Genomic DNA, 26,884 nt, shown 5'->3' with positions numbered 1-26,884 from the left:
AATTTTGCTACTACTTTTTCTCATAATGATATGTTTGATGTTGATTTTGATTGTCTTTTCTCTGAATTAAAAGTGTTACAAATGTCTTTGCCAGATACATTAATGCCAGCAATTGAGATTCTTGAGTTTGTCAAAGTTGCTGATTGCTTCCCAATGGTTTCTATTGCTTATCGACTATTATTGACGATACCTGTGACTGTAGCATCAGCGGAGAGAAGTTTTTCAAAATTGAAGTTATTGAAAACTTATTTGAGATCTTCAATGTCACAAGAAAGATTGAATGGTTTGGCCATTTTGTGTATTGAGAAGGATATGTTAGAAAATATTAATCTTGATACAATTATTGATGATTTTGCATCAAGTAAATCACGTAGAAATCTTTTGTCATGATTATTTTTGTATTTTCGAAATTGTTGCAAATTTTGTAATATTATTTCATGTTATTTGATATTATTATCATATTTTAATATTATTAAATTTAAATTATAGTCTTTTCTAATACGGCCCCTTTTTAAAATTTCGTCTCGGGCCTCTAAAATGTTTGGAACGGCCCTGGTCCACACAGGTATATGGACCATGGTCCACACAATAATTTGTCCTCCGGCGAGGGGTTGTTGTTTTTCTTTTTCTTATTTTTTTTAATGTTTTCATTTTTAAAATTTTAAATAACTATTTAATTTAATTTTATTAAAATAATATTTCTAATTCAATAATTTCTTTTTTTTAAAAAAAACTCTAATTTCAGTACCTAATTTTTTTGTGTAATTAAATTAAATTTGATCATGGTGGTGTAAATATCCATATTTATACTCTAATTGTTATTTACACCACGTATGAAATTATTGACATTTACAACATTTTTAGAACTCCAAGGTTATTTACAGCCAAACTAGTACAAATAGCTACACCCTTTGCTAAATTATGCATCAACATTAATAATAGCATTGCACTAAATACATTCACTTACTCCAAGAGCCGAGAAAGTAGAACATAATATAACATGCAACTCTGTCACTCGATCACTACACTTATTCAAAGTCAACTAGCAGCGGAACATTGCATAGTTCTAAACGTATACTCAAAAGCATGAACATAAATAAGTGTCACAACACACATATTCGTACTTATTAGAAATATAATAATGGTCGGACAAACTGAAATATGCCAGAATGCAGAAAATAATAAGACAACACAACGCCGGCCAGTAAAGACATGGGATGATATAGTAAGACTCAACAGGTAGCTTTCTTATCCTTCATTTACTGATGGTCGAACTTCAATGCCCCTCACTATAAAACCAGACTTCCAGAACTGGTCTGATGCATGCCACAGTTGCAATTCAACTTCACCTTCATTCCCACTACTAACGTAAAAGTTTCCGAGCTTGATCTCCATCCACCCATCAGAGCGGCTCTCAGGAAACTGACCACAGTCCCCATAAGATTTCGTCTTTGCAAGAAAGACCTGAGAGTGTCGATTCTCTCCACGCATCCAACCATATATGGCCTTGTCCTTCACATATCTCACACCTGCCAGTGCTGTGTTGACATCTCGAAAGCGCCCACTTTCAAGCTTGAAAACAAGGTAGGCAGAATAACATGTCATATTAGATAAGCACCGAACGTCAAAGGTTAATCTGATTTCGAACCAGCTAACTTTCTCAAGCTTCGCAACCTCACATCTGTACAAAATTAAATATAATTAATCATCATATCTTTAGATAGAGCTAGCTAGCTAGGAACAATGTAATGCAATTCTTAAAATTTACCCATAATTACATACCCAAATTCATAGTCCCTTGTCCAAATCCAATACCTAGTATCATCACCCCATTCGATCCATAGCCTCCTTGCTTCAAACCAAAGCCTCTGCACAAAACAAAAAGTTTAATGTTACGTTGTTTACATGTGATCCAAATCTAATGACGAAATTAAATTGATTTTCACTTTTATTAGTTTAAGTTATAAAGCATTTACATTTATTCTAAGATATTTAATTAAAATGCTAAGAAGTTTGGTGAAATTTGTATAGTGTAATAATATTTCAAATAAATCAAAATCAAGTATAATATAATAAACTAAATATAAAGCTTTAAAGCGGCATTAAATGCTAACAACGGTTACATACATTGATTCAAGGGGTACACAAGGAAGAGCCAACTTACAGTAGTTAAACCATGGCGAACACATTCAACTTCACTGCAGGTTTGTTCATTAGAATCTTCTTCTTCTATAGCATGGTCCTTGTCTAGTATTTAATCATAAAAATCAATTATCCTAAGATAGAACATGTACTAATTGAAGTTTAATTGATATAGCTAGAAAAAATAAATTAGTTGAGAGACAAACCTAATAAAGTATTGGAGTCAATTACATCTAACATATCATTTCCGTAGTTGTCATGTTGCTCTTCTTTAATCCTCTGAGCAGAACCCACAAGGGAAGCGTAGCAATACTCCAACTTAATTAACCGGAGTGTGATGGCATCTTCAATCCACTCCGGCATCTCTTTCAACTCAAAGCAATTTCTTAAGAGTAAGCGTTCGAGTTTTGGGAATGGAGGGTCAACATTTGCCTTCCATTCCTTCAAATTTGTAAGAGAAATGAGCAAAACTTTTAACTGTGGGAAGCCACCTTCTTCATTTAGTTCCCACTCTGATCCCACGCAGGCAAAGTTTCTGAGTTTAAGCACCTCAAGATTGGGTAGCACACTAATGCAATTCATGTCCTCCCATGGTATAAGAGTTCTCACAAATGTCAATTTCTTAAGGTTTTGTGGGTAGATAGTAGCCTGTGGACGTAGGTGTGAAGCTGGATGGTAAGAGCCCTGAACTTTTAGCTTCTCAAGATGACTTAAACAAGACAGATTATTTAAGCCCTCCTGAGGCGAGGCGGCGGCTTCGTCTCCTGCAATTATTCCCAACTCTTTAACATTTGGGATTCTCATAAACACTTCCATTGTGCACTCTGAGGCAGACAACCAATAAAGTGTCTGCAGATTCTGTTGAACCACTTTTGGAAGATCTATAGAAACCTGGTGGTACAATTCCAGATGCCTTAATTGTCGCAAGTCCCAGATTCCATCAGGCATCTTGCGGCAACCGTTGTCATCTTCACTGATAATTAGTGTCTGTAGGTTCAAATTCTTCCACAAAGGTATATGGTTTAGAAGCTCACTTGAGGCTAATGCTAGGTATCTTAGGAAAACAAGATCTGTAATATCTGGAGGCATACCGTCCTTGAAGTTAATCTTGCTCAAGTCTAACACTCTTAAATTCTTAAAAGAGTTGGCACGCAAATACCATTCACGATCACAGTTTACAGCCATATTAAAACATAAAATGGAACGGCATTTCTCGGAAGCAATGACCAAATGAAAAGCTGGAATTGCTACTTTAAGGCTTAACCAATGGCTATCACCCAATCGAATAGAGCGACCAAAACGATCGCTACTACCCTTAGTTTCAAGGTACAAAAGGTTCTCAATTTTAGCCTTGCTTATGCACAACTCATGTAACAGATCATGCATCTTACAAGTCTTGATTTTTCCATCAAAGCTTCTCCTATGAACCATTATTAAACTTCTATCAATAAGATCTTGCAAATAATCTCTACCTATTTCTTCTGGCCTCTTGCTATGACTCATAGTCCCTACAAATCCCTCGGCAATCCATAACCTAATAAGATTTTTAATTGGAATCTCACAATCTTCATGAAAAAGTCCCAAATACAAAAAGCAATACTTCAAATCCCTAGGCAAACTGTTGTAACTCAAATTGAATAATCTTGAAACTTGTTCAGAAGGATTTAAAGTCAGCAATGAATTTATTGATCTTTCAACGTTTTCCCATTCATCTACTGACTTGATAGTAGAGAGAAGCCCTGCTAACACCACAATTGTTAGTGGTAAACCCTGACATTTCTGAACAATGTTCTTCCCTATTTTTTCAAATTCATTATTCAGAAATTCTTTAGCCAAAAACTTCTGGTAAAATAAATCCCAACCTTCTTTTGAATTTAACAAACGCATGTTATACTCACCAGAGTCGGCATACTGAGCTATCTCTCTAATCCGAGTGGTCAACAAAATTCTGCTCCCATTTCCATCATTTGGAAAGCATATTTGGATATCATCCCATGCTTTAGTAGTCCATATGTCGTCCACAACAATAAGGTACCTCTGGCCCAATAAACTTTTACGCAGTAGGTCTTCTGGATTATCACCTTCTATTTTCTTCTTCCTCGTTAGCAAGATGCAACGAATGAGGTCAGTAACAGCTTGTTGTTTGTTATGCTCTTGGGACAAGGTTGTCCAAGCACAAATATCGAAATGAGATTTGATTTGAGGGTCATTATAAATTTTTTTAGCAAAAGTTGTTTTGCCAATGCCACCCATGCCAACAATGGCCATTACTTGGCGTTGTTTAAGCTTGTCATCTCTGAGCTGAAACTTCACCTTTTCCAGTTCTTCTGAGTGTCCTACCATTGCATTAGCTCCAAGGTGGTGGTTGGTGTTTCTTGTAATCTGCATCAGCTCTTCAACCTCATGCACTACTCGTTGCAAGGTTTTCTCAAGTTTGTGATAATGATGAGCCTTCAACAGCTCTGCTTCAATGTCATCTTCTGCCTTCACACTCACTCCTCTTATTTTTTTTGTGACTTCTTTAATCTCCTCCCAATTGGTGGATTTCTTCTCATATTCCTCAAGATAAACTAGGAAATGGCCAAGTTTTTCATGAAGAGACTTGATCTGCTCTTTGTTTGTGAGAATAACACGTGGTTGGGGGTGTAGGAACTGAAGCTCTAACGTTCTCATGAGAGATGTTACAGCAAGAAAAGCCATATCTTGATAACTGTTTGGTGGAATAATGCACTTCTGTTACGCTCAATTTCTATATATAGCCTACGAGTTGAAATTTTGTCATAGTCAATCGAAATTGAATCAGTAAATCGTTCTTTCCTTCCTCGAATGGACGTGACTGATGACCCATCAATACGTTTTTGTTTGGTACTTCCTATATGCGGTGGGCACGTCAGCAGGTGAATTAGAAAAGCATCAAACATAGCTGGCAACACTTTAGCAAGAAAAGTATTAGGTAGTGGCAACACTATAGCAAGTGGAGAATTAAAAAACAAAAAATAAAAAAAAGTAAAGTAGAATGCATCATATCATGTGGGACTCATTTCGGCAGAATAGGAGAAAGCAAAATTATTCTTCATTTCTTTAAGCTCCACTAACTCCACTTCAACTCTATTATTACCATTCATTGTCGGCAGCAAGCAAAAAAAACAAAAGGGAAAACCAATTTTCTTCCTCTCATACCATTCGGCAGTGTTCAGTTCCGCAGCAGGAGGTAAGTGTAACCGCCGTTTGGTTCCGGTTCTAAACCCTCCTTTCACAGTTCCGCCTTTCCTCAAACCCGAACCGGAACCTTATTAGTAAGGTTCCGGTTCCGATTCTAGAATAGGCGGATCCGGTCCGATTCAAACCGTGGTTTTCTCTTTTTTTTTTTTTCTTTAGTTAAAATGTTTTGATTTTTGTTTATTGTTTCTTGTTTGCGCATGGCCAAGTGGCCAATTTTTGGAGTGCCAAACTGATGCCTAAGTTTTGAAATATAAAACTTAACTAATTTTTTTTTTTTTTTTTAATAAATAATTCCCATTTCCCAACCGTGGGAAATGGAAATTTGGAACCCACGCCTGGCCTTTGCGCCAGTCTACTGCCTACTGGCCACTGCCAGTAGGCAGTAAGCCACACGCCCACACGGCATATCCCCTGCTTAAATTTCTTTCTTTTTTTTGTTTTAAAGTTTTACGGTTCTGGAACCGGAACCGGCGGTTCCGGTTCGGTTAGCACAGTGGACGATTCGGTTCGAACCGTGGTCATACTAGCAAGAAGGAAGAAATCATTTTTCTCCTTCATCTTGATATTTATTTTTTAGACTATTTTGTATAGTGTCGTATTTGTGCACCGTGTTGTCCATCTGATTTTCATTGTCACACGAAAGTGATTTTTTCCCAACAAAGTGGTATCATAACCCTGGTTGTTGATTGAGTATATTTGATAGGGAGGCAAATATGAGTAATATGGTACGATTGAATGGAAGAAATTATTATCACTTTCTTGGGGAGGCCAAGATAAAGGATCTCCTGTTTGTGAATAAATTACATTTACCTATGTTTTGTTAGAAAAAATGTGGCTCGTATCTATAATACATTTAAGATACAACAAAAATACAGAAGAACCAGGGAACAAAACCAGATCATTTGATATTGTTGAGGACAACTATGAGGATGGCAAAGAAAATAGTCCTTTGATCTTGGAGGGTCCAATGACGAGAGCAAAGGTGCAGATATTTCATGAAGCAATGAGTGACCTTATTAAAGGAGTAAGTGAAGCTAATAAAAAAATATGAAGATGGAGTTGAGTTGAAGGTGGTCAATCTGATTCAAGACACAATTTGAAGAATAAAATCGAGTGGAGGTTAATACCTTATAAATCAACATTTGGAGTATTTTTTCTTGCAAATAAAAGTTTGAGACTATTTTGGTCCGTATTTATGTTATTCAATTTGTAAAGTCCAAATTAAGCTTATAATTCCTAATTTCAATTAGAATTTAGTTTTTATAAACTTATTTGACTTAGTTATCCTAGTCTTGTGGCTAGTTACATCTTTTTAGCTAGTTTAGCATTAGAATAGCACATTTTGAACTTAAATGCCCTGATGTAGGGACTAGCTAAAGTGTATAAATAGCCATGCTATTATTTTTGTTAGATAGACAACTTTGATAGTAGTAAATTCAAGAATATTGCTTTGGCAATTTCTTTTCCTTGAGTTCTTAAGGAGTATTTTGACTTATCTTGGGATTTTCCTCCTAAGTGGCGTCTAACTCTTATCTCCATCCTTGGAGTGGCGAGACTTTGCACCACCACTCTCCGACCTTTACTTCCATCACCCAACTGTTCTTCTTTCTTAGCCGGAGCCCACAACAATTTTTGTATCAAAGCTTTGGTGTCAAATCCTTACATTACATGTTACAATCATTCCAAATTTCAGTTTCTACACATGCAACATAAGTTATATTATGTTGGGTATTTACTGAAATATTACGCTTGTTCTAAGTGTCATATACGAACTTCATTCGTATATTCTGCTACATGATCTTGTTCCCATCGTTCTACTTGATTTTATCCCTATAATTTTTGCATTAATTAGTAATTACACCCCAAACAAGCATAGTTTCTGCAGAAATTTTCAGTCTGCCCAGTTAGAGAAAATAATTTCAAAAAAATACTTTCGGGTGTCCTTTTACCTTGAAAAGTTTTGTGGACATAGTCAACTTATCATTCTAGCCAACCAAAAAACATTTGAGGCAAAATATTATTCTCAGAAACACAGAAAAATCTGTCAATCCACCCTACTGAATGAAAAGTTTTGCGTACTTTTTGCTACATTCTATATTGTTTTATGATTGATATCACCTTGATCTACTGCTAGTTTTGTTATAAAAAAGAAAGTCAAAGGAAAGAATATTGAAAACACCAAATAAAAAAAAAACAAAAAACAACAAAAAAAAAACCAAAAAAAGAAGGTGAAAAGCATCATTTGGAATTCCTTGTCTCATATTGGTCATTTGTTTTTCCCAAATATTACCCTTCCAGTGAGTTTAGTCATTTTGGGTTAGGTTTCTTGACTTAGTCTTAAACTCTGAAAGAACTCCATAGGACAAGACTTGTTTTTACTACTTGAGTGAATTTTATTTGTGAGAACATTAGAATGTTTTATTATACACGAGTGGTAAAATAACTAGTGATCATCACCCCATTAAGAAAGTGCAAGTGAGGGAGTGACGTGAGGTCCAATTCTCATACTTGGGGTTTAGGAAAATGTCGGGTCCTAGTGCGAATGATGAGCAAGAATTAAGTCTTGACATGCGCCTTATGATGAGAGCCATGAAGGTACAATTTGCTAAAATGGCCAATGCGATTGAGGGGTTGAATGGTCGAATCGAGAGAATGGAGGGAGATAGGAGACAAATCATCAAAATGAAGGTCAAAATGAGAGGGAAAATGAGAGGGTGAATGTGAGAGTTAATGAGAGAAGAGATGAAGGCAATACAAGTGAGGGAGATAGGGGAGAAGAATATGATAGGAGAAGAAAGAGAGGTAATAGCGAATATAGGAGGGATAGAGATGAGGAAGATGATGACATTAGGAACATTAAAGCACCTATTCCTAACTTTACGGGTAAGAGAGATCTTGATGTTAATTTAGAATGGGAGAGGAAGGTAGACAGAATTTTTGATTGCCATAACTACTCTGAAAGAAAAAAACTTAAGATGGTAATACTAGAATTTAGTGATTTTGTTAGTCTTTGGTGGGATAAAGAGGTGTTGGATAGGAGGAGCGAGGATAGAGAGGTAAGGAGTTGGAGAGAAATGAAGGTGTTGATGAGAAAGAAATGGGTCCCTGCTTCATACCAACGTGAATTACATCAACAGTTACAAGAACTTGTACAAGGTAGAATGCCTGTAGCTGAGTATGACCATGAGGAACAAAAACTCTTGACAAAGCTTGGAATTACAGAATATCCTGAAACTACTATTTCTAGGTTTATCAAGGGGTTGAATTGGGACATCCAAGATGAAATTGAAATGTGTGACTACTTGGATTATGAAGATGTGGTTCAAAAGGCCATCCAAGTAGAAACGAAACTTAAGAAAAAAACTAAGATCTCAAAATTGGAGGTCAAGCAAAGAAGTGAAAAGGGACTTCAAGCCCAAAGGAAAAGCGGGCAAGTCTATTAACAAGGGCAATGACAAAGTTGATATTGCTACCAACCGGATGAGCAACACCAAATGTTTTAAATGCCAAGGTAGAGGCCACATAGCCAAAGATTGTCCTAACAAAAGAAATGTTATTTTGCTTGATTCAGGGGAATTTGAGACTAATCCAGAATCTGAGGAGGAATCTAGAGCTCCTAGTGGAAGTGAAGATGAAATTCTAAGCCCCGTTGAAGGAGATATGTTGATGGTGAGAAGATTGTTGAACTTGCAAGCTAAAGGTGAAGAAGAGCAAAGAGAAAACATATTTCACACTAGATGTCACATTGAAGAGCAAAGAGAAAACATATTTCACACTAGATGTCACATTCATAAGCAAAGAGAAAACATATTTCACACTAGATGTCACATTCATAACAAAGTGTGTAAGCTTATAATTGATAGATGTCACATTCATAACAAAGTGTGTAAGCTTATAATTGACGGGGGCAGTTGTACTAATGTAGCTAGTATTGAACTAGTTACAAAGCTAAGATTGATTACTATTGAGCACCCTATGCCATACTCTCTACAATGGCTAAACAAAAATGGAGAAATCAAGGTTGACAAACAGGTGTTAGTTCCGCTCTCCATTGGAAGGTATACCGATGAGATTTTATGTGATGTAGTTCCCATGCAGGCTGCACATGTGCTCTTGGGGAGGCCTTGGCAATTTGATAAGAAGACCATCCATGAAGGTTTTAGTAATAGATATTCATTTGTGTTAGGAACATCATGTAATAGGTTTTGATGATACCAACTGTTAAGTAAGAATCCCCAAGTCTCGATACATAGGCAAAACAATGTAAGTTCGATAAGTAAACTAAGAGCGAAAATACAACCGGGTAATTTGAGCTCAACTCGGGAAATATTTAAGCTTAAGGTAAACTTGTTTGAACAACTTAGAAGTTTTCGTGTTGTAAGCAAACAGATAGATCAGAAGCAGGCACGAGACAACTCTGGAGGAATAAGGGTCTACGAGACATCAACTAAGTCTCGAGACACAAGCCAAGTTCGAGAGGTAAGGACCTCTCGATATACCTATCGAGTTCGAGACGTAAAGAATATTCGAGAGATAGACCTCTCGATACATGGGATTGAAACATCAAGTGGTCGAGACATCTTTTATGGTCTCGATAAACCGGCACTTCTCCAAGAGGCTGAATGTTAGTCAACATGTGCAGATAAAATACTCTAAGTTTGGAGAAGAAGAATATCATGGAGATAAAATATTGAAGAGGTGCTGAGCGGGAGGTTTCAAAATGGACGGAAGTGGATGACACGTCAGACCTCCACCACAAACGGTCAAGAAGTGCACCAATCCTGAAGTGGTCAGATTCCCCAAACAAGGAATGATGGGAACACAAAAAGAGTAACTTTATCCAAAAGAAGCAAGTGAAGCATGAACTCAAGAAAGTGGAATATGGAATATTCACTACAAAACAAAAGGCTCAAGTTACAAGACCACTACTCCATGAAAAATGCTGAAATTGTGCAAAGACCCATGTTCGGCGTGGGAGACCAATTTCAAACGGAATAGTTTTCCCTCCAACGGAACTATTCTTCTACTCTCATATATAAGGACGTAAAGACACAGAAGACTAAGGGGGTTGTGAAAGAGGTCAAGAGGTTAACAAGAGGTGTCTGATAAAAACGTTCCAGTGCAAAGTGCTTAACTTGGAATATCATCCTGATATTCAATACAGCGAGAGAACACATCTTAGTGTTCGAAGAGAGTTACAAAGCTAAACTGTCATACATCCAGAAGGTGACCAAAGCTGCTCTACATCAAAGTTGATTCAACGATAGCTTGTGGTCAGATTGGAGTCTGTTACACTCAACTGTGACAACCAAAAACACCTTGCTTTGGATTAAGCAAGAGAGGTGGAGTAACCTGGCAGCTGTCCGAGTGAAAGAAACCTGAGGCTTGACGCGGGCTTGGTGATCAAAGGTCAAGCGCTCGAGAGGTGGAGTAACTGGAAGCGGGGCGAAAAACCTGAGGCTTGAGGCGGGCTTCGTGATCAAAGCTCAAGCGCTCGATATTGTACTAAATAAGGGAAGTTTTTAGTGCAATCCTTCCAGGGAGTTTCTGGAAGAAGAGTGGACGTAGGCGGGTTGGCCGAACCACTTAAAAATCTCTCTTGCATTTACTTACTGTTTTCATCTCTCGCTAACCTCTCGATTGCACTGCATATAAACTCACTTCTCGAACTAACTAAAACTCGTGCTAACTAAAAGGGGATAACATTTCCGCTGCGCATAAAACTTTGTCTTCACCTCGTGAGGTATCGAACTTAAACATCCTAAGTTCAATACACACGAGAGGTTGAAAAGATTTGCAAAATCTTATACAAGTCTATTCACCCCCCCCTCTAGACTTGTACCCCATCCCCTTGGGACCAACAATTTGTACATGAAGGAAAGAAAGTAACTCTTGTACCTTTGACTTCTAGTCAAATTCATGATGATGAGAAAAAAACAAAAGAAAAAAAAAAGGAAAATGAAAAAAATGAAAAAAATGAAAAGAAAGAAAGTGAGCAAAAGAAAGAGAGAAGGAAAAAATCAAACATATTCTGCAAAAGAAAAGAAATTGAGAGAGTTATTAACGCAGGACAGTCTATATTTCTTATGCTTTGCAAAGGGTCCGTGCCTCAACTAGATAACCTTGAGCATTTGCCCGGGGCTATTTCATCTTTGATGCAGGTTTTTGAAGATGTATTTCCAAAAAGAGATTTCAAGTGGCTTACCTCCTATGAGAGGAATAGAGCACCAAATAGACTTAATACCTGGAGCTCCTATTCCAAATAGACCTGCTTACAGATGCAACCCCGAAGAAACTAAAGAAATTCAAATACAAGTGGATGAGTTGATGAAAAAAGGACAAATAAGGGAGAGCTTAAGTCCTAGTGCTGTACCAATATTGCTAGTGCCCAAAAAGGATAGGTCATGGAGGATGTGCGTGGACTAGTACTGTCAAAGCGGGCCGACCCGCCCCATTAGGCCTGCCCCACCGCGGGCCTAATTTTTAGCGGGCTTTTGCGGGCCGGCCCGCGGGCTAGGGTTCATGCAACCCTAGCCCGCCCCACGCGGGTTGGCGGGCCCCGCAGGTCGGCCCGTGGGCTTTTAAAAAATTATTTTTTATGCTTTTAAATATAAATAGATAAAAATAAATAAATTAATTACTATATATATAAAAAAAATTAGTGTATTATGTTCGCATGCGAACACAGTACACTAAGATTATATATATTATAGAGTCATTTCCATTTTTGGTCCTACTGTTATTGGGGCATTGCCAATTTTAGTTCACTTCATTAATTTTTGCCACATTGCGGCCAATCTTGTTTAGTCCTTGCCACTTTTAGTCCACTGTTAAAATATTCGTCAAATTACCGTTCAAAATAGAGGTATTTTTTGTCTTTTCATGCTTTGGTCATCTCCTTGACCCTTTGCAGTGGTTTTCCTTACACATTTTCATCCATTGAGGAGGTCCGGCGTAAGCCATGTGAGCCACATTACAAAGCCATGGCTTTCACTGGACCTCTTAATTGGATGAAAATCTGTAAGGAAAACCACTACAAAGGGTAAAGAAGATGATCAAAGCATGAAAAGATCAAAATGCCCTTGTTTTGGACGGTTACTTGACGAAAATGTTAACGGTGGACTAAAAGTGGCAATGACTAAATAAGACTGGCCGCAATGTGGCAATAATTAATGAAGTGGACCAAAATTAGCAATGCCCCAATAATAGTAGGACCAAAAATGGAAATGACTCTATATTATATATATAATCTTATTGTACTGTGTTCACATGCAAACACAGTACACATGTTTATTTATATATATAAATCATTTTTTTATATAGAGGGTTTGGCCCGCGGGCTAACCCGCAGCCCGCGCGGGCCAACCCATGCGGGCTGCGGGCCAAGTCCGTTACGCGGGCCACTTTTTTTGTAGCCCTAACCCGCCCCACCGCGGGGCGGGCTTCGACCCATTTTGACAGCCCTAGCGTGGACTGCCGAGCTATAAACAAGATCACGGTAAAGTACCGCTTTCCCATTCCTCGTTTAGATGACATGTTAGATGAGCTACATGGTGCATGCATATTTTCTAAAATTAATTTGAGGTCTAGGTACCATCAAATTAGAATTCGTGAGGGGGATGAATGGAAAATTGCATTCAAGACCAAACAAGGTCTATATGAATGGCTAGTTATGCCATTTGGACTCACTAATGCACCTAGTACGTTCATGCGTTTGATGAACCATGTGCTTAAAGATTTTATTGGCAAAATTCTAGTGGTATATTTCGATGATATACTAATATACAACAAAATCTATGAAAAGCATGTTAAACATTTGCATGATGTTTTTTCTATTTGAAGAACTAATAAATTATACCCAAATTTTAAAAAATGTGAGTTTTGCACCTCACCTGTTCATTTTCTTGGTTTTATTATTAGTGCCAATGGAATTGAAGCAGATAGTGCCAAAGTCCAAACTATTAGTGAATGGCCAACGCCAATGACAGTTAGTGAGGTGCGTAGCTTTCATGGCTTAGCAAGTTTTTATCGCCGATTTGTGAAAGATTTTGGCACCGTTGTTGCACCACTAACCGAGGTGATTAAGAAAAATGTTGGTTTTCAATGGGGTGAAAATCAAGAGCTTGCTTTTAAAATACTGAAAGAAAAATTAAGCTCTGCACCCGTTCTTGCCTTGCCTAATTTTGAGGCAACGTTTGAATTGGATTGTGATGCTTCGGGAGTTGGAATTGGAGCTGTCCTAATGCAAGGTGGCAAGCCGATTGCATATTTCAGTGAAAAACTGAACGGGGCCGCTCTTAATTACCCAACATATGACAAAGAGTTCTTTGCTCTTTTTAGAGCTTTGGAACACTGAGAACATTACTTAAGGCCTAAAGAGTTTGTAATCCATACTGACCATGAATGTTTGAAGTATCTTAAAGGCCAAAGCAAACTCAATAGGCGCCATGCTAAATGGGTTTAATACATTGAATCTTTTCCATATGTTATTCTATACAACCATGGTAAAGATAACGTGGTGGCTGATGCTTTGTCTCGTAGATATTCTTTGTTGACAACTATGCATGCTAGATTTTTAGGATTTAAGCATTTAAAGGAGTTATATGCTATTGATTCTGATTTTCAGGGATTATATGTGGAATGTCAAAAGGGAGCTCATAGAAAATTTTATGTGCATGATGGTTTTTTGTTTAAAGAAAATAGATTGTGTATTCCTTGTTGTTCTATGCGAGAACTTCTAATTAAAGAAGCCCATGGGGGAGGTTTGATGGGCCATTATGGCATTCATAAGACTTTGGATATTTTGCACGAACACTTCTTTTGGCCAAAAATAAGAAAAGATGTAAATAAACTGTGTGATAGATGTATTATTTGCAAACGAGCTAAGTCTACAAGCAAGGCCGGTTTTTTGGATTTAGTGGCCTCGTTCTTGTAAATAAATGAGGCCCTACTAAAAGCGCAATCTTTAAAATCAATACCATAATGTTTTCTAATAATAATAATAAAAATAATAAGATGATAAAATGTTGTTGTGTGCAAAGAGAAAGGCAAAATGATTTTTTTTTAATTTATAAAAAAGGAAGGCAAAAGGTTTACTAAAAAAAAAAAAGAAAGTGTGTGCAAAGCGCAAGATTCAAACCCTTAATCTCCAATATAAAATACTATAAATAAATGTTTCTACCATTTCTCCATTGGTATCTTTAAAAATTAAGTACAAATTTATTGTTTTATAATTTCTTAACTAGTTAGGTAAAAATTAAATATTGGGCCCTCTAAAATTTGAGGCCCTGTGTTGTTGGGCTGCGCGGCCCTATCTATAGGTCAACCAAATGGGTTATATCATCCTTTGCCTGTGGCTGAACATCCTTGGGTTGATTTATCATGGACTTTGTTTTAGGGCTACTGAGAACCAAAAAAGGTCATGATTCAATTTTTGTGGTTGTTGATAGGTTTTCAAAGATGGCATATTTTATTCATTGCCATAAATCTGATGATGCTAGCAGTGTTGCTACGTTATTTTTCAAAGAGATTGTTCGTTTGCATGGGATGCCTAAAACCATTGTTTCTGATAGGGATGTAAAAATTTTGAGCTATTTCTGGAAAACTCTTTGGGGTAAGCTTGGTACTAAGTTATTGTTTTCTACTACATGTCACCTGTAAACTAACGGGCAAACTGAAGTTGTCAATATGACTCTAGGAACTTTGCTTCGAGTTTTAAATATAAAGAATTTGAAGAGTTTGGAAGAATTGCTGCCTATTGCTGAATTTGCCTATAACAGGCACACACACAACACTACAAGTTTTTCCCCTTTTGAGGTGGTTTATGGGTTTAATCCTTTAACTTCTCTTGATTTGATGCCATATCCGGTGAACGAGTACCACAATTTAGATGGAGCTAATAAAGCTGACATGGTAAAGAAAATGCATGAAAAAGTGAGAAAACAAATTGCTAAGAAAAATGAGCAGGTGGCCAAGTATGTGAACAAGGGCAAGAAGGAGGTGATTTTCAATACCGAGGACTTCGTGTGGGTACATATGCGGAAACATCGGTTTCCTTCCCAAAGAAAATCTAAGTTGCTACCCCGTGGCAATAGACTATTTCGTGTGCTTACTAGGCTCAACAACAATGCTTATACATTAGAATTGCGAAGTGGGTATGGGATTAGTTCTACCTTTAATGTTGTTGATTTATCTGCTTGTCCTGCCAGCGAAATTGATTCGTGGACGAATCTTTCTTAAGGGGGAGGAGATGTTGAGGACAACTATGAGGATGACAAAGAAAATTGTCCTTTGATCTTGGAGGGTCCAATGACGAGAGCAAAGACGCAGATATTTCATGAAGCTATGAATGGCCTTATTAAAGGAGTAAGTGAAGCTAATCAAAAATATGAAGATGGAGTTGTCTTGAAGGTGGTCAATTTGATTCAAGACACAATTTGAAGAATAAAATCGAATGGAGGTTTATGCCTTATAAATAACATTTGGAGTAATTTTTCTTGCAAATAAAAGTTTGAGACTATTTTGGTCCGTATTTATGTTATTCAATTTGTAAAGTCCAAATTAAGCTTATAATTCCTAATTTCAATTAGAATTTAGTTTTTATAAACTTATTTGACTTAGTTATCCTAGTCTTGTGGCTAGTTACATCTTTTTAGCTAGTTTAGCATTAGAATAGCACATCTTGAACTTAAATGCCCTGATGTAGGGACTAGCTAAAGTGTATAAATAGCCATGCTATTATTTTTGTTAGATAGACAACTTTGATAGTAGTAAATTCAAGAATATTGCTTTGGCAATTTCTTTTCCTTGAGTTCTTAAGGAGTATTTTGATTTATCTTGAGATTTTCCTCCTATGTGGCGTCTAACTCTTATCTCCATCATTGGAGTTGCGAGACTTTGCACCACCACTCTTCGACCTTTACTTCCATCACCCAACCGTTCTTCTTTCTTAGCCGGAGCCCACAATAAATATCTTCAGGCGAGTAATCACTTTCCTATAAGTTTTAAATCTCTCTCAGAAAAAGATACAAGGTTCCAAATTTAATCTTATGGGATACAAGAAGATGAATGAAATTCTTAAGTTGCTTTGATTAAGAATTTCCTCTAGAACTGTAAAACTGTGAAATATCTTGGTGTACTGCAAGCAAGTTGATTGCTTTTGTCAGTATTTATATGAAATATTCTGACTGTTAAGAGAGGTTACACGGAAGTTACCGGCAGTTCAAAACTGCAACTTCCACAAAATATATCTTAAAAGATATATTACTCCTGGAAAATATAATTACATGAACCATGTATATTTTTCATAAGTTATGTACCTTCGTAGGTTCATACACCGCATGCGAATTTATTATAAACTATATATATATATTAATATTAATATTATGTTTATTATATCAATGCATGTTTCCATGCAAATAATAAACAAATAATATGTATACATATTTATTACCATTATATGCATGCAGCACACAAATATAAGCCAACAAATTACTTTGGCTTTAACAATTTGGTGAAGCAACGAAAACTTACGTATTCGGCCAATTAACACGCATGCATTAGAAGAGGCCAACGAATCCTTGCAATTAATGAATTATGAAGCAATGAAACACAAAATTCGGCCAATTTAACATTTCAGCCAATTCATGCTTTGGCCAAAACTTCAACAATTCGGCCAATTTATTCTTCGGCCATGGCTTCAACAATTCGGCCATATCCATATTTCCCAATTTATTTTCTACCAAACTAAAATAATATTTATAACTCTACAACTCCAAATATTATTTAAGCTTTCATGGTAGTCCATCTGAAACATTAATCTCCATTACTATATAAATATCCAACAATCCTCCTCTATTTATATAGTAAAAATTAATAATGTAGCAAGATAAATCCAAAACTCATGCATAAATGAAAGTGTTTTAGAGATTGAACTTTCACATAGTATTATACGCGATACATCAATTCCGATTGCAGTGACAGACGAACCTTGAATCACGCAGTCTCTTTGAAGAAATGTAGGTATAACACACACAAGTTTTACCATCATTACAATTCAAAGTAACTTGCACTATTAAAGCCATGTGTCCATATCCATTAATGAGCACATACCAAGTAAAGCCAAAACTTGTTGAAGTGGCGACACATCATGCTCACAGAGGCTAATCCTTTATATCATGCACTGCATCATGCAGTTTTTCAAAAGATCAGTAAAACTCATCCCTACTTCAATGCAAAACCAAGCATCACCTTTCCTGGGATACAATTTTAATTAAACTTTTGATGCTTGCAAATCACAATATGAAGTACTCATCATCATTGAACTCAAGGTCTAACGTAATAACTTAGACGTGAGTTGAGCTTTCCTTCACTTGCAATTTAATAATTAGGCTTTTCATATCCCTCAGATTATTCTGTAATTAACAACCATGGAAAATCCTTAAACTAGGATTTTATCTTGTTGTTAATGCCGTACTAAATAATCATCAACACATAGTAAGACCTTTTAACTAAAACTATATATTTAATTATAAGTCGCCACAACCATATCCCTTGTCGTAGCTTTGGTAAGCGGATCTGCTAAATTAAACCGGGATCGTACAAAGTCCAGTGCTACAACACCATTACATGAGATCTCTTGCACATAGCTATGTCTCAAGCCTATGTGCTTTCACTTGCCATTATAAACATTGTTATATGCCTTGGTTAGTGTAGTAGCACTGTCATAGTGTACCAAACCTGGTGACATCGGTTTTGATTAGACCGGAATCAAATTCCTCAACCAATCAAATTCTTTGTATGCCAAAGCAAACACAAAAATTCAGATCAAAGATGGATATTTCTTTTGAATATACTAAACCATAATTAATGGTTTTATTTAGTATTTCAAAAGTTTCTTTTAATGCCATCCACTTTGCCAACAGAACATGATGATAAATAGAATTTTAATATTCTATCAAAGAACTTGTAAAATAAAAATATTTAATTGATTATACTTGAACCCATTTTACAGTTCCCAGTCAATAAATATTTATTTCTTGCAAATTCTATAACCAAGAATTTCAATCACCATGCAGAACTCATTAACAATGAGTGATTTCTTAAAATCAAAATTAAACCTCCTCCATTTGAAATACCAACCACTTTGGAGAATAAGCGTTCTCCACTGAGAAATATCCATTCACTTTGGAGAATAAGCTTATACTGATAAACCTCATTACTACAAAGTGACACCAAAAAAATAAAGATTGAGGAATGTTATTATTTTATTACCTAATCCATAACTATTAGTCATATACTATATTTTGTATCTATGGAGGGTGTAACTGGTGGGGAGAGAAAATTATATTGGGATTACAATTTCCTCTACAAAAAATGGTAATTCCATTGAAATTTTTTCCTTCTTTTGTCCACTCTCCAAAACCTTCCCTCTTTTGTCCATTATTCTTTTTAAAAAGTTTCCAAACTAAGCTATGACTGTAAGTAAAGAGTAAAGACATTGGTTGATATAGGTCCTGTTTGGTAAATGGCTGTTAGCTGATTGAGTTAGCTGTTTGTGTTAGAAGGTATGATTAGTTGATAACATTAGCTGATTGTAAAAAATTGTTTGATAGATTAGCTGTTATCTGATAGCTGTTTGGTATAATTTATTTTCTCAAAAAGCTAATTAAGTAGCCTTTTGAATTTTAGTATTTTGGATTTACAAAAAGCTTATTAACCAAACAACTAATAGTGGTCAAATAAGCCAAAATTGGCTGATAGACTGATTATTTACCAAACAGGCCATAGTGATACTCTGCAGCTAGCATTCTTATCCTTGAACACATATATATGTTGAATAATCTGCAACTAGAGATGAGATTTGATTAATAAGTCGAGATCTCGTTGATACTCAAAAAGTATCTTTGGTTTTGAATGATGGTGTATGAAAGCCTTTTATAGAATGCTTGAAAGTATCTTTTATGTATCTCATGCTTTCCTCTAGAATAATTTTCATATTTATAGCTAGATTTCGAATTTATGGGTGATAAGTGCAAAAGATACCACTTTTATAAGGTTATTTGTGGATCGTTTAGTATACAAGTTAAAGCTTTTATGAATGGTTTAGTCTTAAATTGCCATAAAATGCTTTATATTGTCTTAGTACCCCGTTCTACGCTTTGTCAATTGTTTTGTAGGTAAAAAGAAGTGCAAAAAGGTGGAAAATGGCAATATTTCGGAGAAGGAATTACAAACCGAAGTTGGAAGGCAAAATAGGCCTTGGACGCGCAGTGGACGCGCGTCCAGCGTGCGTCCAGCCCGCGTCCAACGTCCCAAAACAGCAGAAACAGAGTAGAATCAGAGAGCTCTCTGATGGACGCCCGGGTGGACGCCCGCGTCCATCAGAGGCCGAACCAAAGTTCAGAGAGCGTGAAATCGGACGCCGGGGCGGACGCTCGCGTCCAAACGCAAGCCGAATCAGCAGGCACGCTGGACATGCGTTCAACCGTGCGTCCATTGCGAAGTTGGGCGGTTTTTGCAAGTTTAAAAGGAGAATTGAGCTAATTTTCAGAGGACTTAGACTTAGATTCACAATTCCACACCTTACAAATTTTCTCTCTCTAGGGTTAGCCTAGAGAGATCTCTCCCAATTCACTTCACATTGAAATTCTTAGGTTTAGATTAGAATTAGAGAAGAATTCCATTGTTGCAAGATTGTGATCAACATTCAAGTTCAAATTCAAGTTCAAATTAAAGTTCAAGTTCAAGTTCAAAGTTCAATTTCTAGCTAAGTCTTCATTTTAATTTCTTGTCATTACTTTTGCCTTTTGCTATTTCAATTCCAAGTATGATTAGATAGATCTTTGTGGATTTGGATTGAGCAATGTTGTATGGATATTCTTGAGCTTTGAATTGATCAATTAGGTTTCGCAATTGCTTGATTATGAGTTTGATTGTGTGAGTGGTGATCCACTTTGACTCTTGTGTAGGGGTGATCAACCTACATGAGAGGTGTTTGGAGAAGGAGTCTCACCTACGAGAGTAGGGATACTCCTTAGCCTAGCCTAGCACATTTCCCTCTCACCTTTGAGAAAAGGGAGAGTGGAAGACAAGAGGCACATAACATGTTTGTCAAAATGCCTCTTCTAGCCTAGTAATCACAAGGATGACATTACGGTATAAGAAGTGAGTCCATTGACCACGAGAGTGGCGGTGGTGTTGGTGACCTTGTCTCATTTTCGTTATCTAAGTGTTGCTAGCCTAGTACCGTAGACAATCAAGGATACCTATATGAGTTGCAAGATCCGAATCCTCTTTTCCAATTGATTGTTTCCAACGTTTTGTTCCTTATTTTCATGATGTTTCATGCGCATTTTTTACTATGTTTGGGTTAGCTTTTAAACACTAAACACCCTTGTGCTTTATCCCCTTACCGCTCAAATTCCCTCCTTGCCATCCTTTGAGAACGATACTCGGGAACTTCTTCCCGTTTTAACACCTAATTCTTTCCATCCACCGCGAAAACTACTTCATCAAATGGCGCCGTTGCCGGGGATGGCATCGGTTTTTGAGTAGTAAGTGCCTTTGGATTAACATGAGCAAGTGTTCAAGTTAGAGAGTCTAACCCCCCCTTTTTTCTTTCTATTTTTGCAATTTACTTTGTTTACGTTTTAATCTTTTTGTCATTTCAATTGCTACTACTCTCACTTGCAACTACTTCTAGTTGCAAAACACTCTCTTGTTTTTGTGTTGATAGGTTGATCCTCTATAATGTATTCTCAAGCAAGATATCAACAAGAGGATTACTATGAGGACGAAGGAGGATATAGGCAACCAAGGGGAGGCTATAATGCTCAAGTTTCTAACCCCTATGGTTATAGAGATTATGAGGACTATGAACAACCTTACTCAAGGACATATGGATCTTCACAAGAAGAATACCAACCAAGAAGGCAACCATCAAGACCTCAATATGGTGATAAGGCATATGATGAGTATAATGATCCACCACCAAGGCAAATACCAAGAACTCAATTTGATGAAAGAGAAGATGGTGACTACACCCACTCAAGAAGATCCACACCTCCAACTCAAAGAAGAACCATATATGATGAGCCACCGAAGAGTTACCAAGAGTCTTATCATGGTCACGATTATGAGCATTCAAGTCGGGCCCAACCACTAAGGAGAAACACCTCTTATGATCATTCAAGTGAATACCGAACACCTAGGTATTGCCGGGATGATTATGAGGAGGATTATCATGATCAAGAAGACTATTCTTATGAACACCGGGGGTATATGAGGAATGCATCTCACCAAAGCTACGATTCAAAATCTTACCAATCTACCCACTATGACGAGGATGATGACTACCCTCAACAAAGAAGATTCTCTAATTCTCAATCCTACGACTCTTACCCATCCCAAGCCTACTCTCCACAATCTTACACTCAAAACACACCTCCACCCAAAAAGAAATCTATTATCGAGCACATGTATGACCATTGGTTGAAACCCAAGCCAAGAGACCCAAATGACCACTTCAAGACCATTGAGGAACACATGTTTGAGGATATGAATCGACAAGTGACTTGTTATGCTTGTAAAGGGCCTCACTATAGGTATCAATGCCAAAAGTATGCTTGTAAAGGGCCTCACTATAGGTATCAATGCCAAAAGTACCCATATTGCAAGAAATGTAAGACTAACTAATGCCAAAAGTACCCATATTGCAAGAAATGTAAGACTAACTCCCCATGTGAATGTAGGTACAAACACCATAGGGACGAAGTTGATCAAGAGTGCAATGCCAAGCCGCAAGGAAAATATGGATTAAGTGAGGAAACTTGGGCATTGGCTAGGCATTTGGGAATCACCATTGTGCCGGATGATAGCATTGAGGAGGAAGTCATTGAAGGTACAAAGGAGAATGGGCAAGAGATCCCCATTATTGAACAAATGCAAGAACAAGCAAAGGATAACTCTTACTCCAAACAAATTCAATACTCACAATCCGCTCAAAATGAGAAATATTTTCCATACACTCGAGATGAAGACTACCTTTCATACACTCAAAATCCCCAATACCCTCCATATTCTCAAGATCATCAAGACTATCCATACTACTCCAACCACTATGAGAATGAGGAGTACATGATGCAACCATATGAGGAGGAAAACACGGAAAACATGAAGAACAAGATATTGGCAAGGATAGAAGAATTAGAGCAAGAAATGGCCAATATTAGGGAAGGGTGGAAGCAAGAATTTAGACAAAGAACCTCCTCCCTAGGGCAAGAGACGCAAGCATCAATTCGAACCTTGAAAGATCAAATGGCTCAAGTGGCCAAATGTGGAAATGAAGAAGAAGATACTCATGGTAATACCTTTGAGCATACACGTGTGAGTGAATATGAGAATGTTGAGGAAAAAGAGAGTGTTGAAGGAAAAGAAAATAGTGAAACAAAGAAAATGAGTGAAGAAGAAGCCCTCGTGCTTGAGGAAAACTTAATCCATGAGAGGGAAAATCAAATAAGGGTACAAGTACAAGAGGAGAGTGATGATGATGTGGAGATAGTGTGGGAAGAGGAAAAGCCATGTGGTGGCACTATTGAGCTTGCATATGGTAAGACACTTGACCCTATTAGTGGTAGCACTACTCTTGGTGATAAAATTTCTAAATCTTGGGCCGACATGTGTGATGAGAATAATGATTGTGATGATATTGGTGTGCCTATTCATTTTGATAATGCTAATATTGATTGTGTTGATGATGGAGTTGAAAACGTGGTAGATATGACTAGTGAAAATAATTGCATAATTGAAGATGTTGATAATGAGGTAAATTTTTTCAACCCTTGTGTTTTTAATGATAGTGATTCATTTGACTCCTCCGATGATGATGATGAAAATTGTTTTGATACTTGTGAAAACAATTCTTTCGTTTCTTTAGATGATAACAATGGTCTTGGGTCTTTTACTTTCGGTGATAGTTCTTTGTCAAATGAACATGTTGATGATTTGCATGAGATACTTTGTGGTGATGATGATATGAATATTGAGGCTAGCTTGTGTGATTTAAGTGATATTGAATGTGTGACTTTCTATGATAATTGCCTTGATGATGCTTTATATATTCATGATTTGATTGGTAAAGATCGGAGCGAAGGGGTTGAAAAGGAGAATGTAAAAGAAGAGGTTGAGGACAAGAAAAAGACAAGTGATGAGAGTGTTAGGGAGAAAGTTGAGGAGAAAGTGAGAAATGATGAAAAGGAGTTTGGTGAAAAAAAGAAAAATGAAAAAAGAGGTAAGTCGGAAGAGAATAGCATACTCATGGACATGGATAGTTGCCAACCTTTGGAAGAGAGTATGCTATGTATAAAATTAAAGGAGTTTGCCAATGCCCGGCATTTGAGGGCATATCTTGAAGAAAGAGTGGATGGGGCAAAAGGACTTGTCCCCGTCCAAGTATGTTAGAATGAGGGCTTGAAAGTTGCGTCGGGCTACGGACGTTAAACGGAGCACTTCTCGGGAGGCAACCCGAGGTTATCTTACACTTTTATGCATTTTGTTTTTGTTGTTTACTTTTGCTTTCAATAAGTTTTGCATTAATGGAAGTTAAATTCTCTAATATGGTTTGTAGTATTGCAATGTGTTTGTTAATGGTGTAGGGAAATTGATAAATGGCTCAAAGCTAAGAGGTTATGCCCTTCCCACCATGATTAAAGGCAATGTACTTGAGGAGAAGCAACAATGGGAGTCTCTTTATCTCCCTTACTTATTTTCATTACCTATATGCTTTCGTTTTAAAGTGTGGAAACCGGGAGATGGTGTGACATTGCATTGCATATTTTGAATCCTTCATAAAAGCGTTTGTGTGATCCTATAGCCCATAGCACACTTCTAAAGTGTGGAAAGGGCGTTGCTTTGCATGTGACCTTATGACTTTCCCACCTTGTGCATAGTGTGAACATCGAGGACGATGTTCCTTTTAAAGTGTGGAAAGGAAAGCACCGGTGGTGCTTAAAAAGCTTTTGATCTCTTAAGTAATGCTTAGCATAGAATCTTGTATATGTTTGAAATGAATACATTGTTTAATCTATTAGAAAATGCGTGCTTTGAAGGAATGTTTGATTCTCAATTTGGAATATCTCTTGAAATAAAACTCTTGTTCACTTTTAAAGTTGTTGATTTTTGTATGCTTGTGTGATGTTCACCCTTCATCTAGTTCGGACCATGGTCAAGGAGGTAACGAAGTGGGAGTGTGCACTTGTTAACCCTAGTAAGATAATTTTTACTAAGCCCGGAAAATGAATGTAATTCTTTTGTTTTGCTCTCCCGAAGGTGGTGTGTGGGGTTGTGAAGGTGATGTTTGCTATCTTTTGTTCAAAAGAGCCCAATGAGGCCAAAACCCCAAAAGAGCCCAATGTGGCCACCTTAGGAAATGGAAAAAGAGAACCGTCTTGCTAGGACATTGGGGCAACCATTGCACCGTCTTCAAAAAAGCGTAGAGCTCTACGTGAAGTCGGTTGCCCCGATGCAAGGTCTTGGGAGACGAGAAAATTTAACAGAGCCATTCCGCCAAGATTCGGGCACCCATTGCACTGTCTTCGAAAAAGCATGGAGATCCATGTGAAGTCGGGTCGCCCGAGGAGAGATCTATCCCGTTAGGACCGGGCACCCATTGCACTGTTCTCGAAAAAACATGGGGCTCCATGTGAGATCGGGTCGCCCGATGGTTGGTCCTGAGGGGTAGTAGACACCTTTGAAGCCTTTTGTTATTCACGCTAGTATCTAGGGGGCTTGAGGTTATAAGGGCGGTCGAATAGGGTTGGCTTGTGCACATCGGTCCCACTAGTTGGCTCGGCTAGTGGCCCGCTCTAAATGATTGGTGAACCTACTTTTTTGGATTGCATGCTTGAAATTGTATGAAAAAAGAGTTAATTGAAATGAATTGTTTAGCCAAAGGGCTTTTGTTTCTTGGGATATTCGTTATTGAGAATCGAGGGTTCGTTGGAAGGCACATTTTCATGATAGCATAAAGAGTGTATTGATTTCAAATGTGTGCATCATTCTCTTGTCTTAAGCTTTCTTGCATATCAAAGTTTGTGGCATCCTTTGCACTTATGTGTTGCTTGTTCAAGGATAGCTTGCTTGAGGACAAGCAAGATCTAAAGTGTGGAAAGTTTGATAAGTGCAAAAGATACCACTTTTATAAGGTTATTTGTGGATCGTTTAGTATACAAGTTAAGGCTTTTATGAATGGTTTAGTCTTAAATTGCCTTAAAATGCTTTATATTGTCTTAGTACCCCGTTCTACGCTTTGTTAATTGTTTTGTAGGTAAAAAGAAGGGCAAAAAGGTGGAAAATGGCAATATTTCGGAGAAGGATTTACAAACCGAAGTTGGAAGGCAAAATAGGCCTTGGACGCGCAGTGGACGCGCGTCCAACGTCCCAAAATAGCAGAAACGGAGCAGAATCAGAGAGCTCTCTGATGGACGCTCGGGTGGACGCCCGCGTCCATCAGAGGCCGAACCAAAGTTCAGAGAGCGTGAAATCGGATGCCGGGGCGGACACCTGCGTCCACCCCGCGTCCAAACGCCAGCGGAAGCAGCAGGCATGTTGGACGCGCAGTGGACGCGCGTCCAGCCGTGCGTCCATCGCGAGAGTGGCGGTGGTGTTGGTGACCTTGTCTCATTTTCGTTATCTAAGTGTTGCTAGCCTAGTACCGTAGACAATCAAGGATACCTATATGAGTTGCAAGATCCGAATCCTCTTTTCCAATTGATTGTTTCCAACGTTTTGTTCCTTATTTTCATGATATTTCATGCGTATTTCTTACTATGTTTGGGTTATAGCTTTCAAACACTAAACACTCTTGTGCTTAATCCCCTTACCGCTCAAATTCCCTCCTTGCAATCCCTTGAGAACGATACTCGGGAACTTCTTCCCGTTTTAACACCTAATTCTTTCCATCCACCGCGAAAACTACTTCATCAATGGGTTCCTATGCGATTGGCCTTTTCCGGTGCGGTTGCTTAGGTGTGTGATTTTCCTTCTTAAAGTGCGTAGTTTTCCTGCTTAAGATGTGTGGTTTGTGTGCTTAAGGTGCGTCAGTGTTGAAACTTAAGGTGCGTCAACCTAAAGCTTTATGTGCGTGGTTTTTCATTCAATTCTTAAGATGCGTTGTAGTTTTCCTTCCTTAAAGTGCGTGATTTGTATGCTTAAGGTGCGTCATTTTAAAACTTTAGGTGCATGGTTTGTGTTCTTAAAGTGTTTTGCTTGTGTGCTTAAGGTACGTAGTTTGTGTACTGAAAGTGCATCATTTAAAACCTTTAGGTGTGTGGTTTGTTTTCTTAGCTTAAGTTGTGTGGTCTGTGTACTTAAGGTGCTTTGTTTGTGTGTCTACGGTGCATAGTTTGTGTACTAAAGGTGATCATTTAAAAACTTTAGGCATGTGGATTCTGTTGTTAGCTTAAGGTGCATGGTTTGTATACTTATTTAAAGTGCGTGCGTTATTTTAATGCTTAAGATGCGT

The 26,884-nt window shown here is 37.5% G+C and overlaps 2 protein-coding genes across 3 annotated transcripts; one reads left to right on the top strand and one right to left on the bottom strand.

Annotated features, from left to right (window-relative positions):
• Positions 1-973: 973 nt before the first annotated feature.
• LOC116006423 (late blight resistance protein R1-A-like) lies at positions 974-4,952 on the bottom strand. 2 transcript variants are annotated; one of them, XM_031246787.1, is made up of 5 exons: positions 4,041-4,952; positions 2,349-3,881; positions 2,165-2,247; positions 1,783-1,868; positions 974-1,681 (listed from the first exon to the last, which is right to left on the bottom strand). In XM_031246787.1, exons 1-5 carry the CDS (start codon positions 4,840-4,842, stop codon positions 1,249-1,251), a joined length of 2,937 nt encoding a protein of 978 aa, XP_031102647.1. In that variant the 5' UTR covers positions 4,843-4,952; the 3' UTR covers positions 974-1,248. The 2 variants fall into 2 exon arrangements, with proteins under 2 accessions (XP_031102647.1, XP_031102646.1); XM_031246786.1 differs by having other exon boundaries at positions 2,349-4,952.
• Positions 4,953-7,887: 2,935 nt separating this feature from the next.
• On the top strand, positions 7,888-13,720 carry LOC116005863. The gene is made up of 6 exons (XM_031246101.1): positions 7,888-8,002; positions 8,053-8,760; positions 8,936-9,064; positions 9,290-9,422; positions 11,526-11,765; positions 13,285-13,720. The coding sequence occupies exons 1-6, from the start codon at positions 7,888-7,890 to the stop codon at positions 13,718-13,720; spliced, it is 1,761 nt and encodes a 586-aa protein (XP_031101961.1).
• Positions 13,721-26,884: the final 13,164 nt, after the last annotated feature.

Source organism: Ipomoea triloba, chromosome 15, assembly GCF_003576645.1.
Source record: "Ipomoea triloba cultivar NCNSP0323 chromosome 15, ASM357664v1".
Classification (NCBI taxonomy): domain Eukaryota; kingdom Viridiplantae; phylum Streptophyta; class Magnoliopsida; order Solanales; family Convolvulaceae; genus Ipomoea; species Ipomoea triloba.
The sequence above is the reverse complement of the archived record's forward strand: the minus strand, read 5'-3'. Positions and strand labels throughout refer to the sequence as shown.

Coding starts and splice junctions, on each gene's coding strand:
- LOC116006423 (XM_031246786.1), bottom strand. CDS start 4,842: ATGGCTTTTCTTGCTGTAACATCTCTCATGAGAACGTTAGAGCTTCAG. Junction 1,869..2,164: donor TTCGCCATGGTTTAACTACT/GTAAGTTGGCTC, acceptor TGTTTTGTGCAG/AGGCTTTGGTTTGAAGCAAG. Junction 1,682..1,782: donor ACAAGGGACTATGAATTTGG/GTATGTAATTAT, acceptor AATTTTGTACAG/ATGTGAGGTTGCGAAGCTTG.
- LOC116005863 (XM_031246101.1), top strand. CDS start 7,888: ATGTCGGGTCCTAGTGCGAATGATGAGCAAGAATTAAGTCTTGACATG. Junction 8,761..8,935: donor ATTGGAGGTCAAGCAAAGAA/GTGAAAAGGGAC, acceptor TGCTTGATTCAG/GGGAATTTGAGACTAATCCA. Junction 11,766..13,284: donor CTAGTGCCCAAAAAGGATAG/GTCATGGAGGAT, acceptor TTTTATTATTAG/TGCCAATGGAATTGAAGCAG.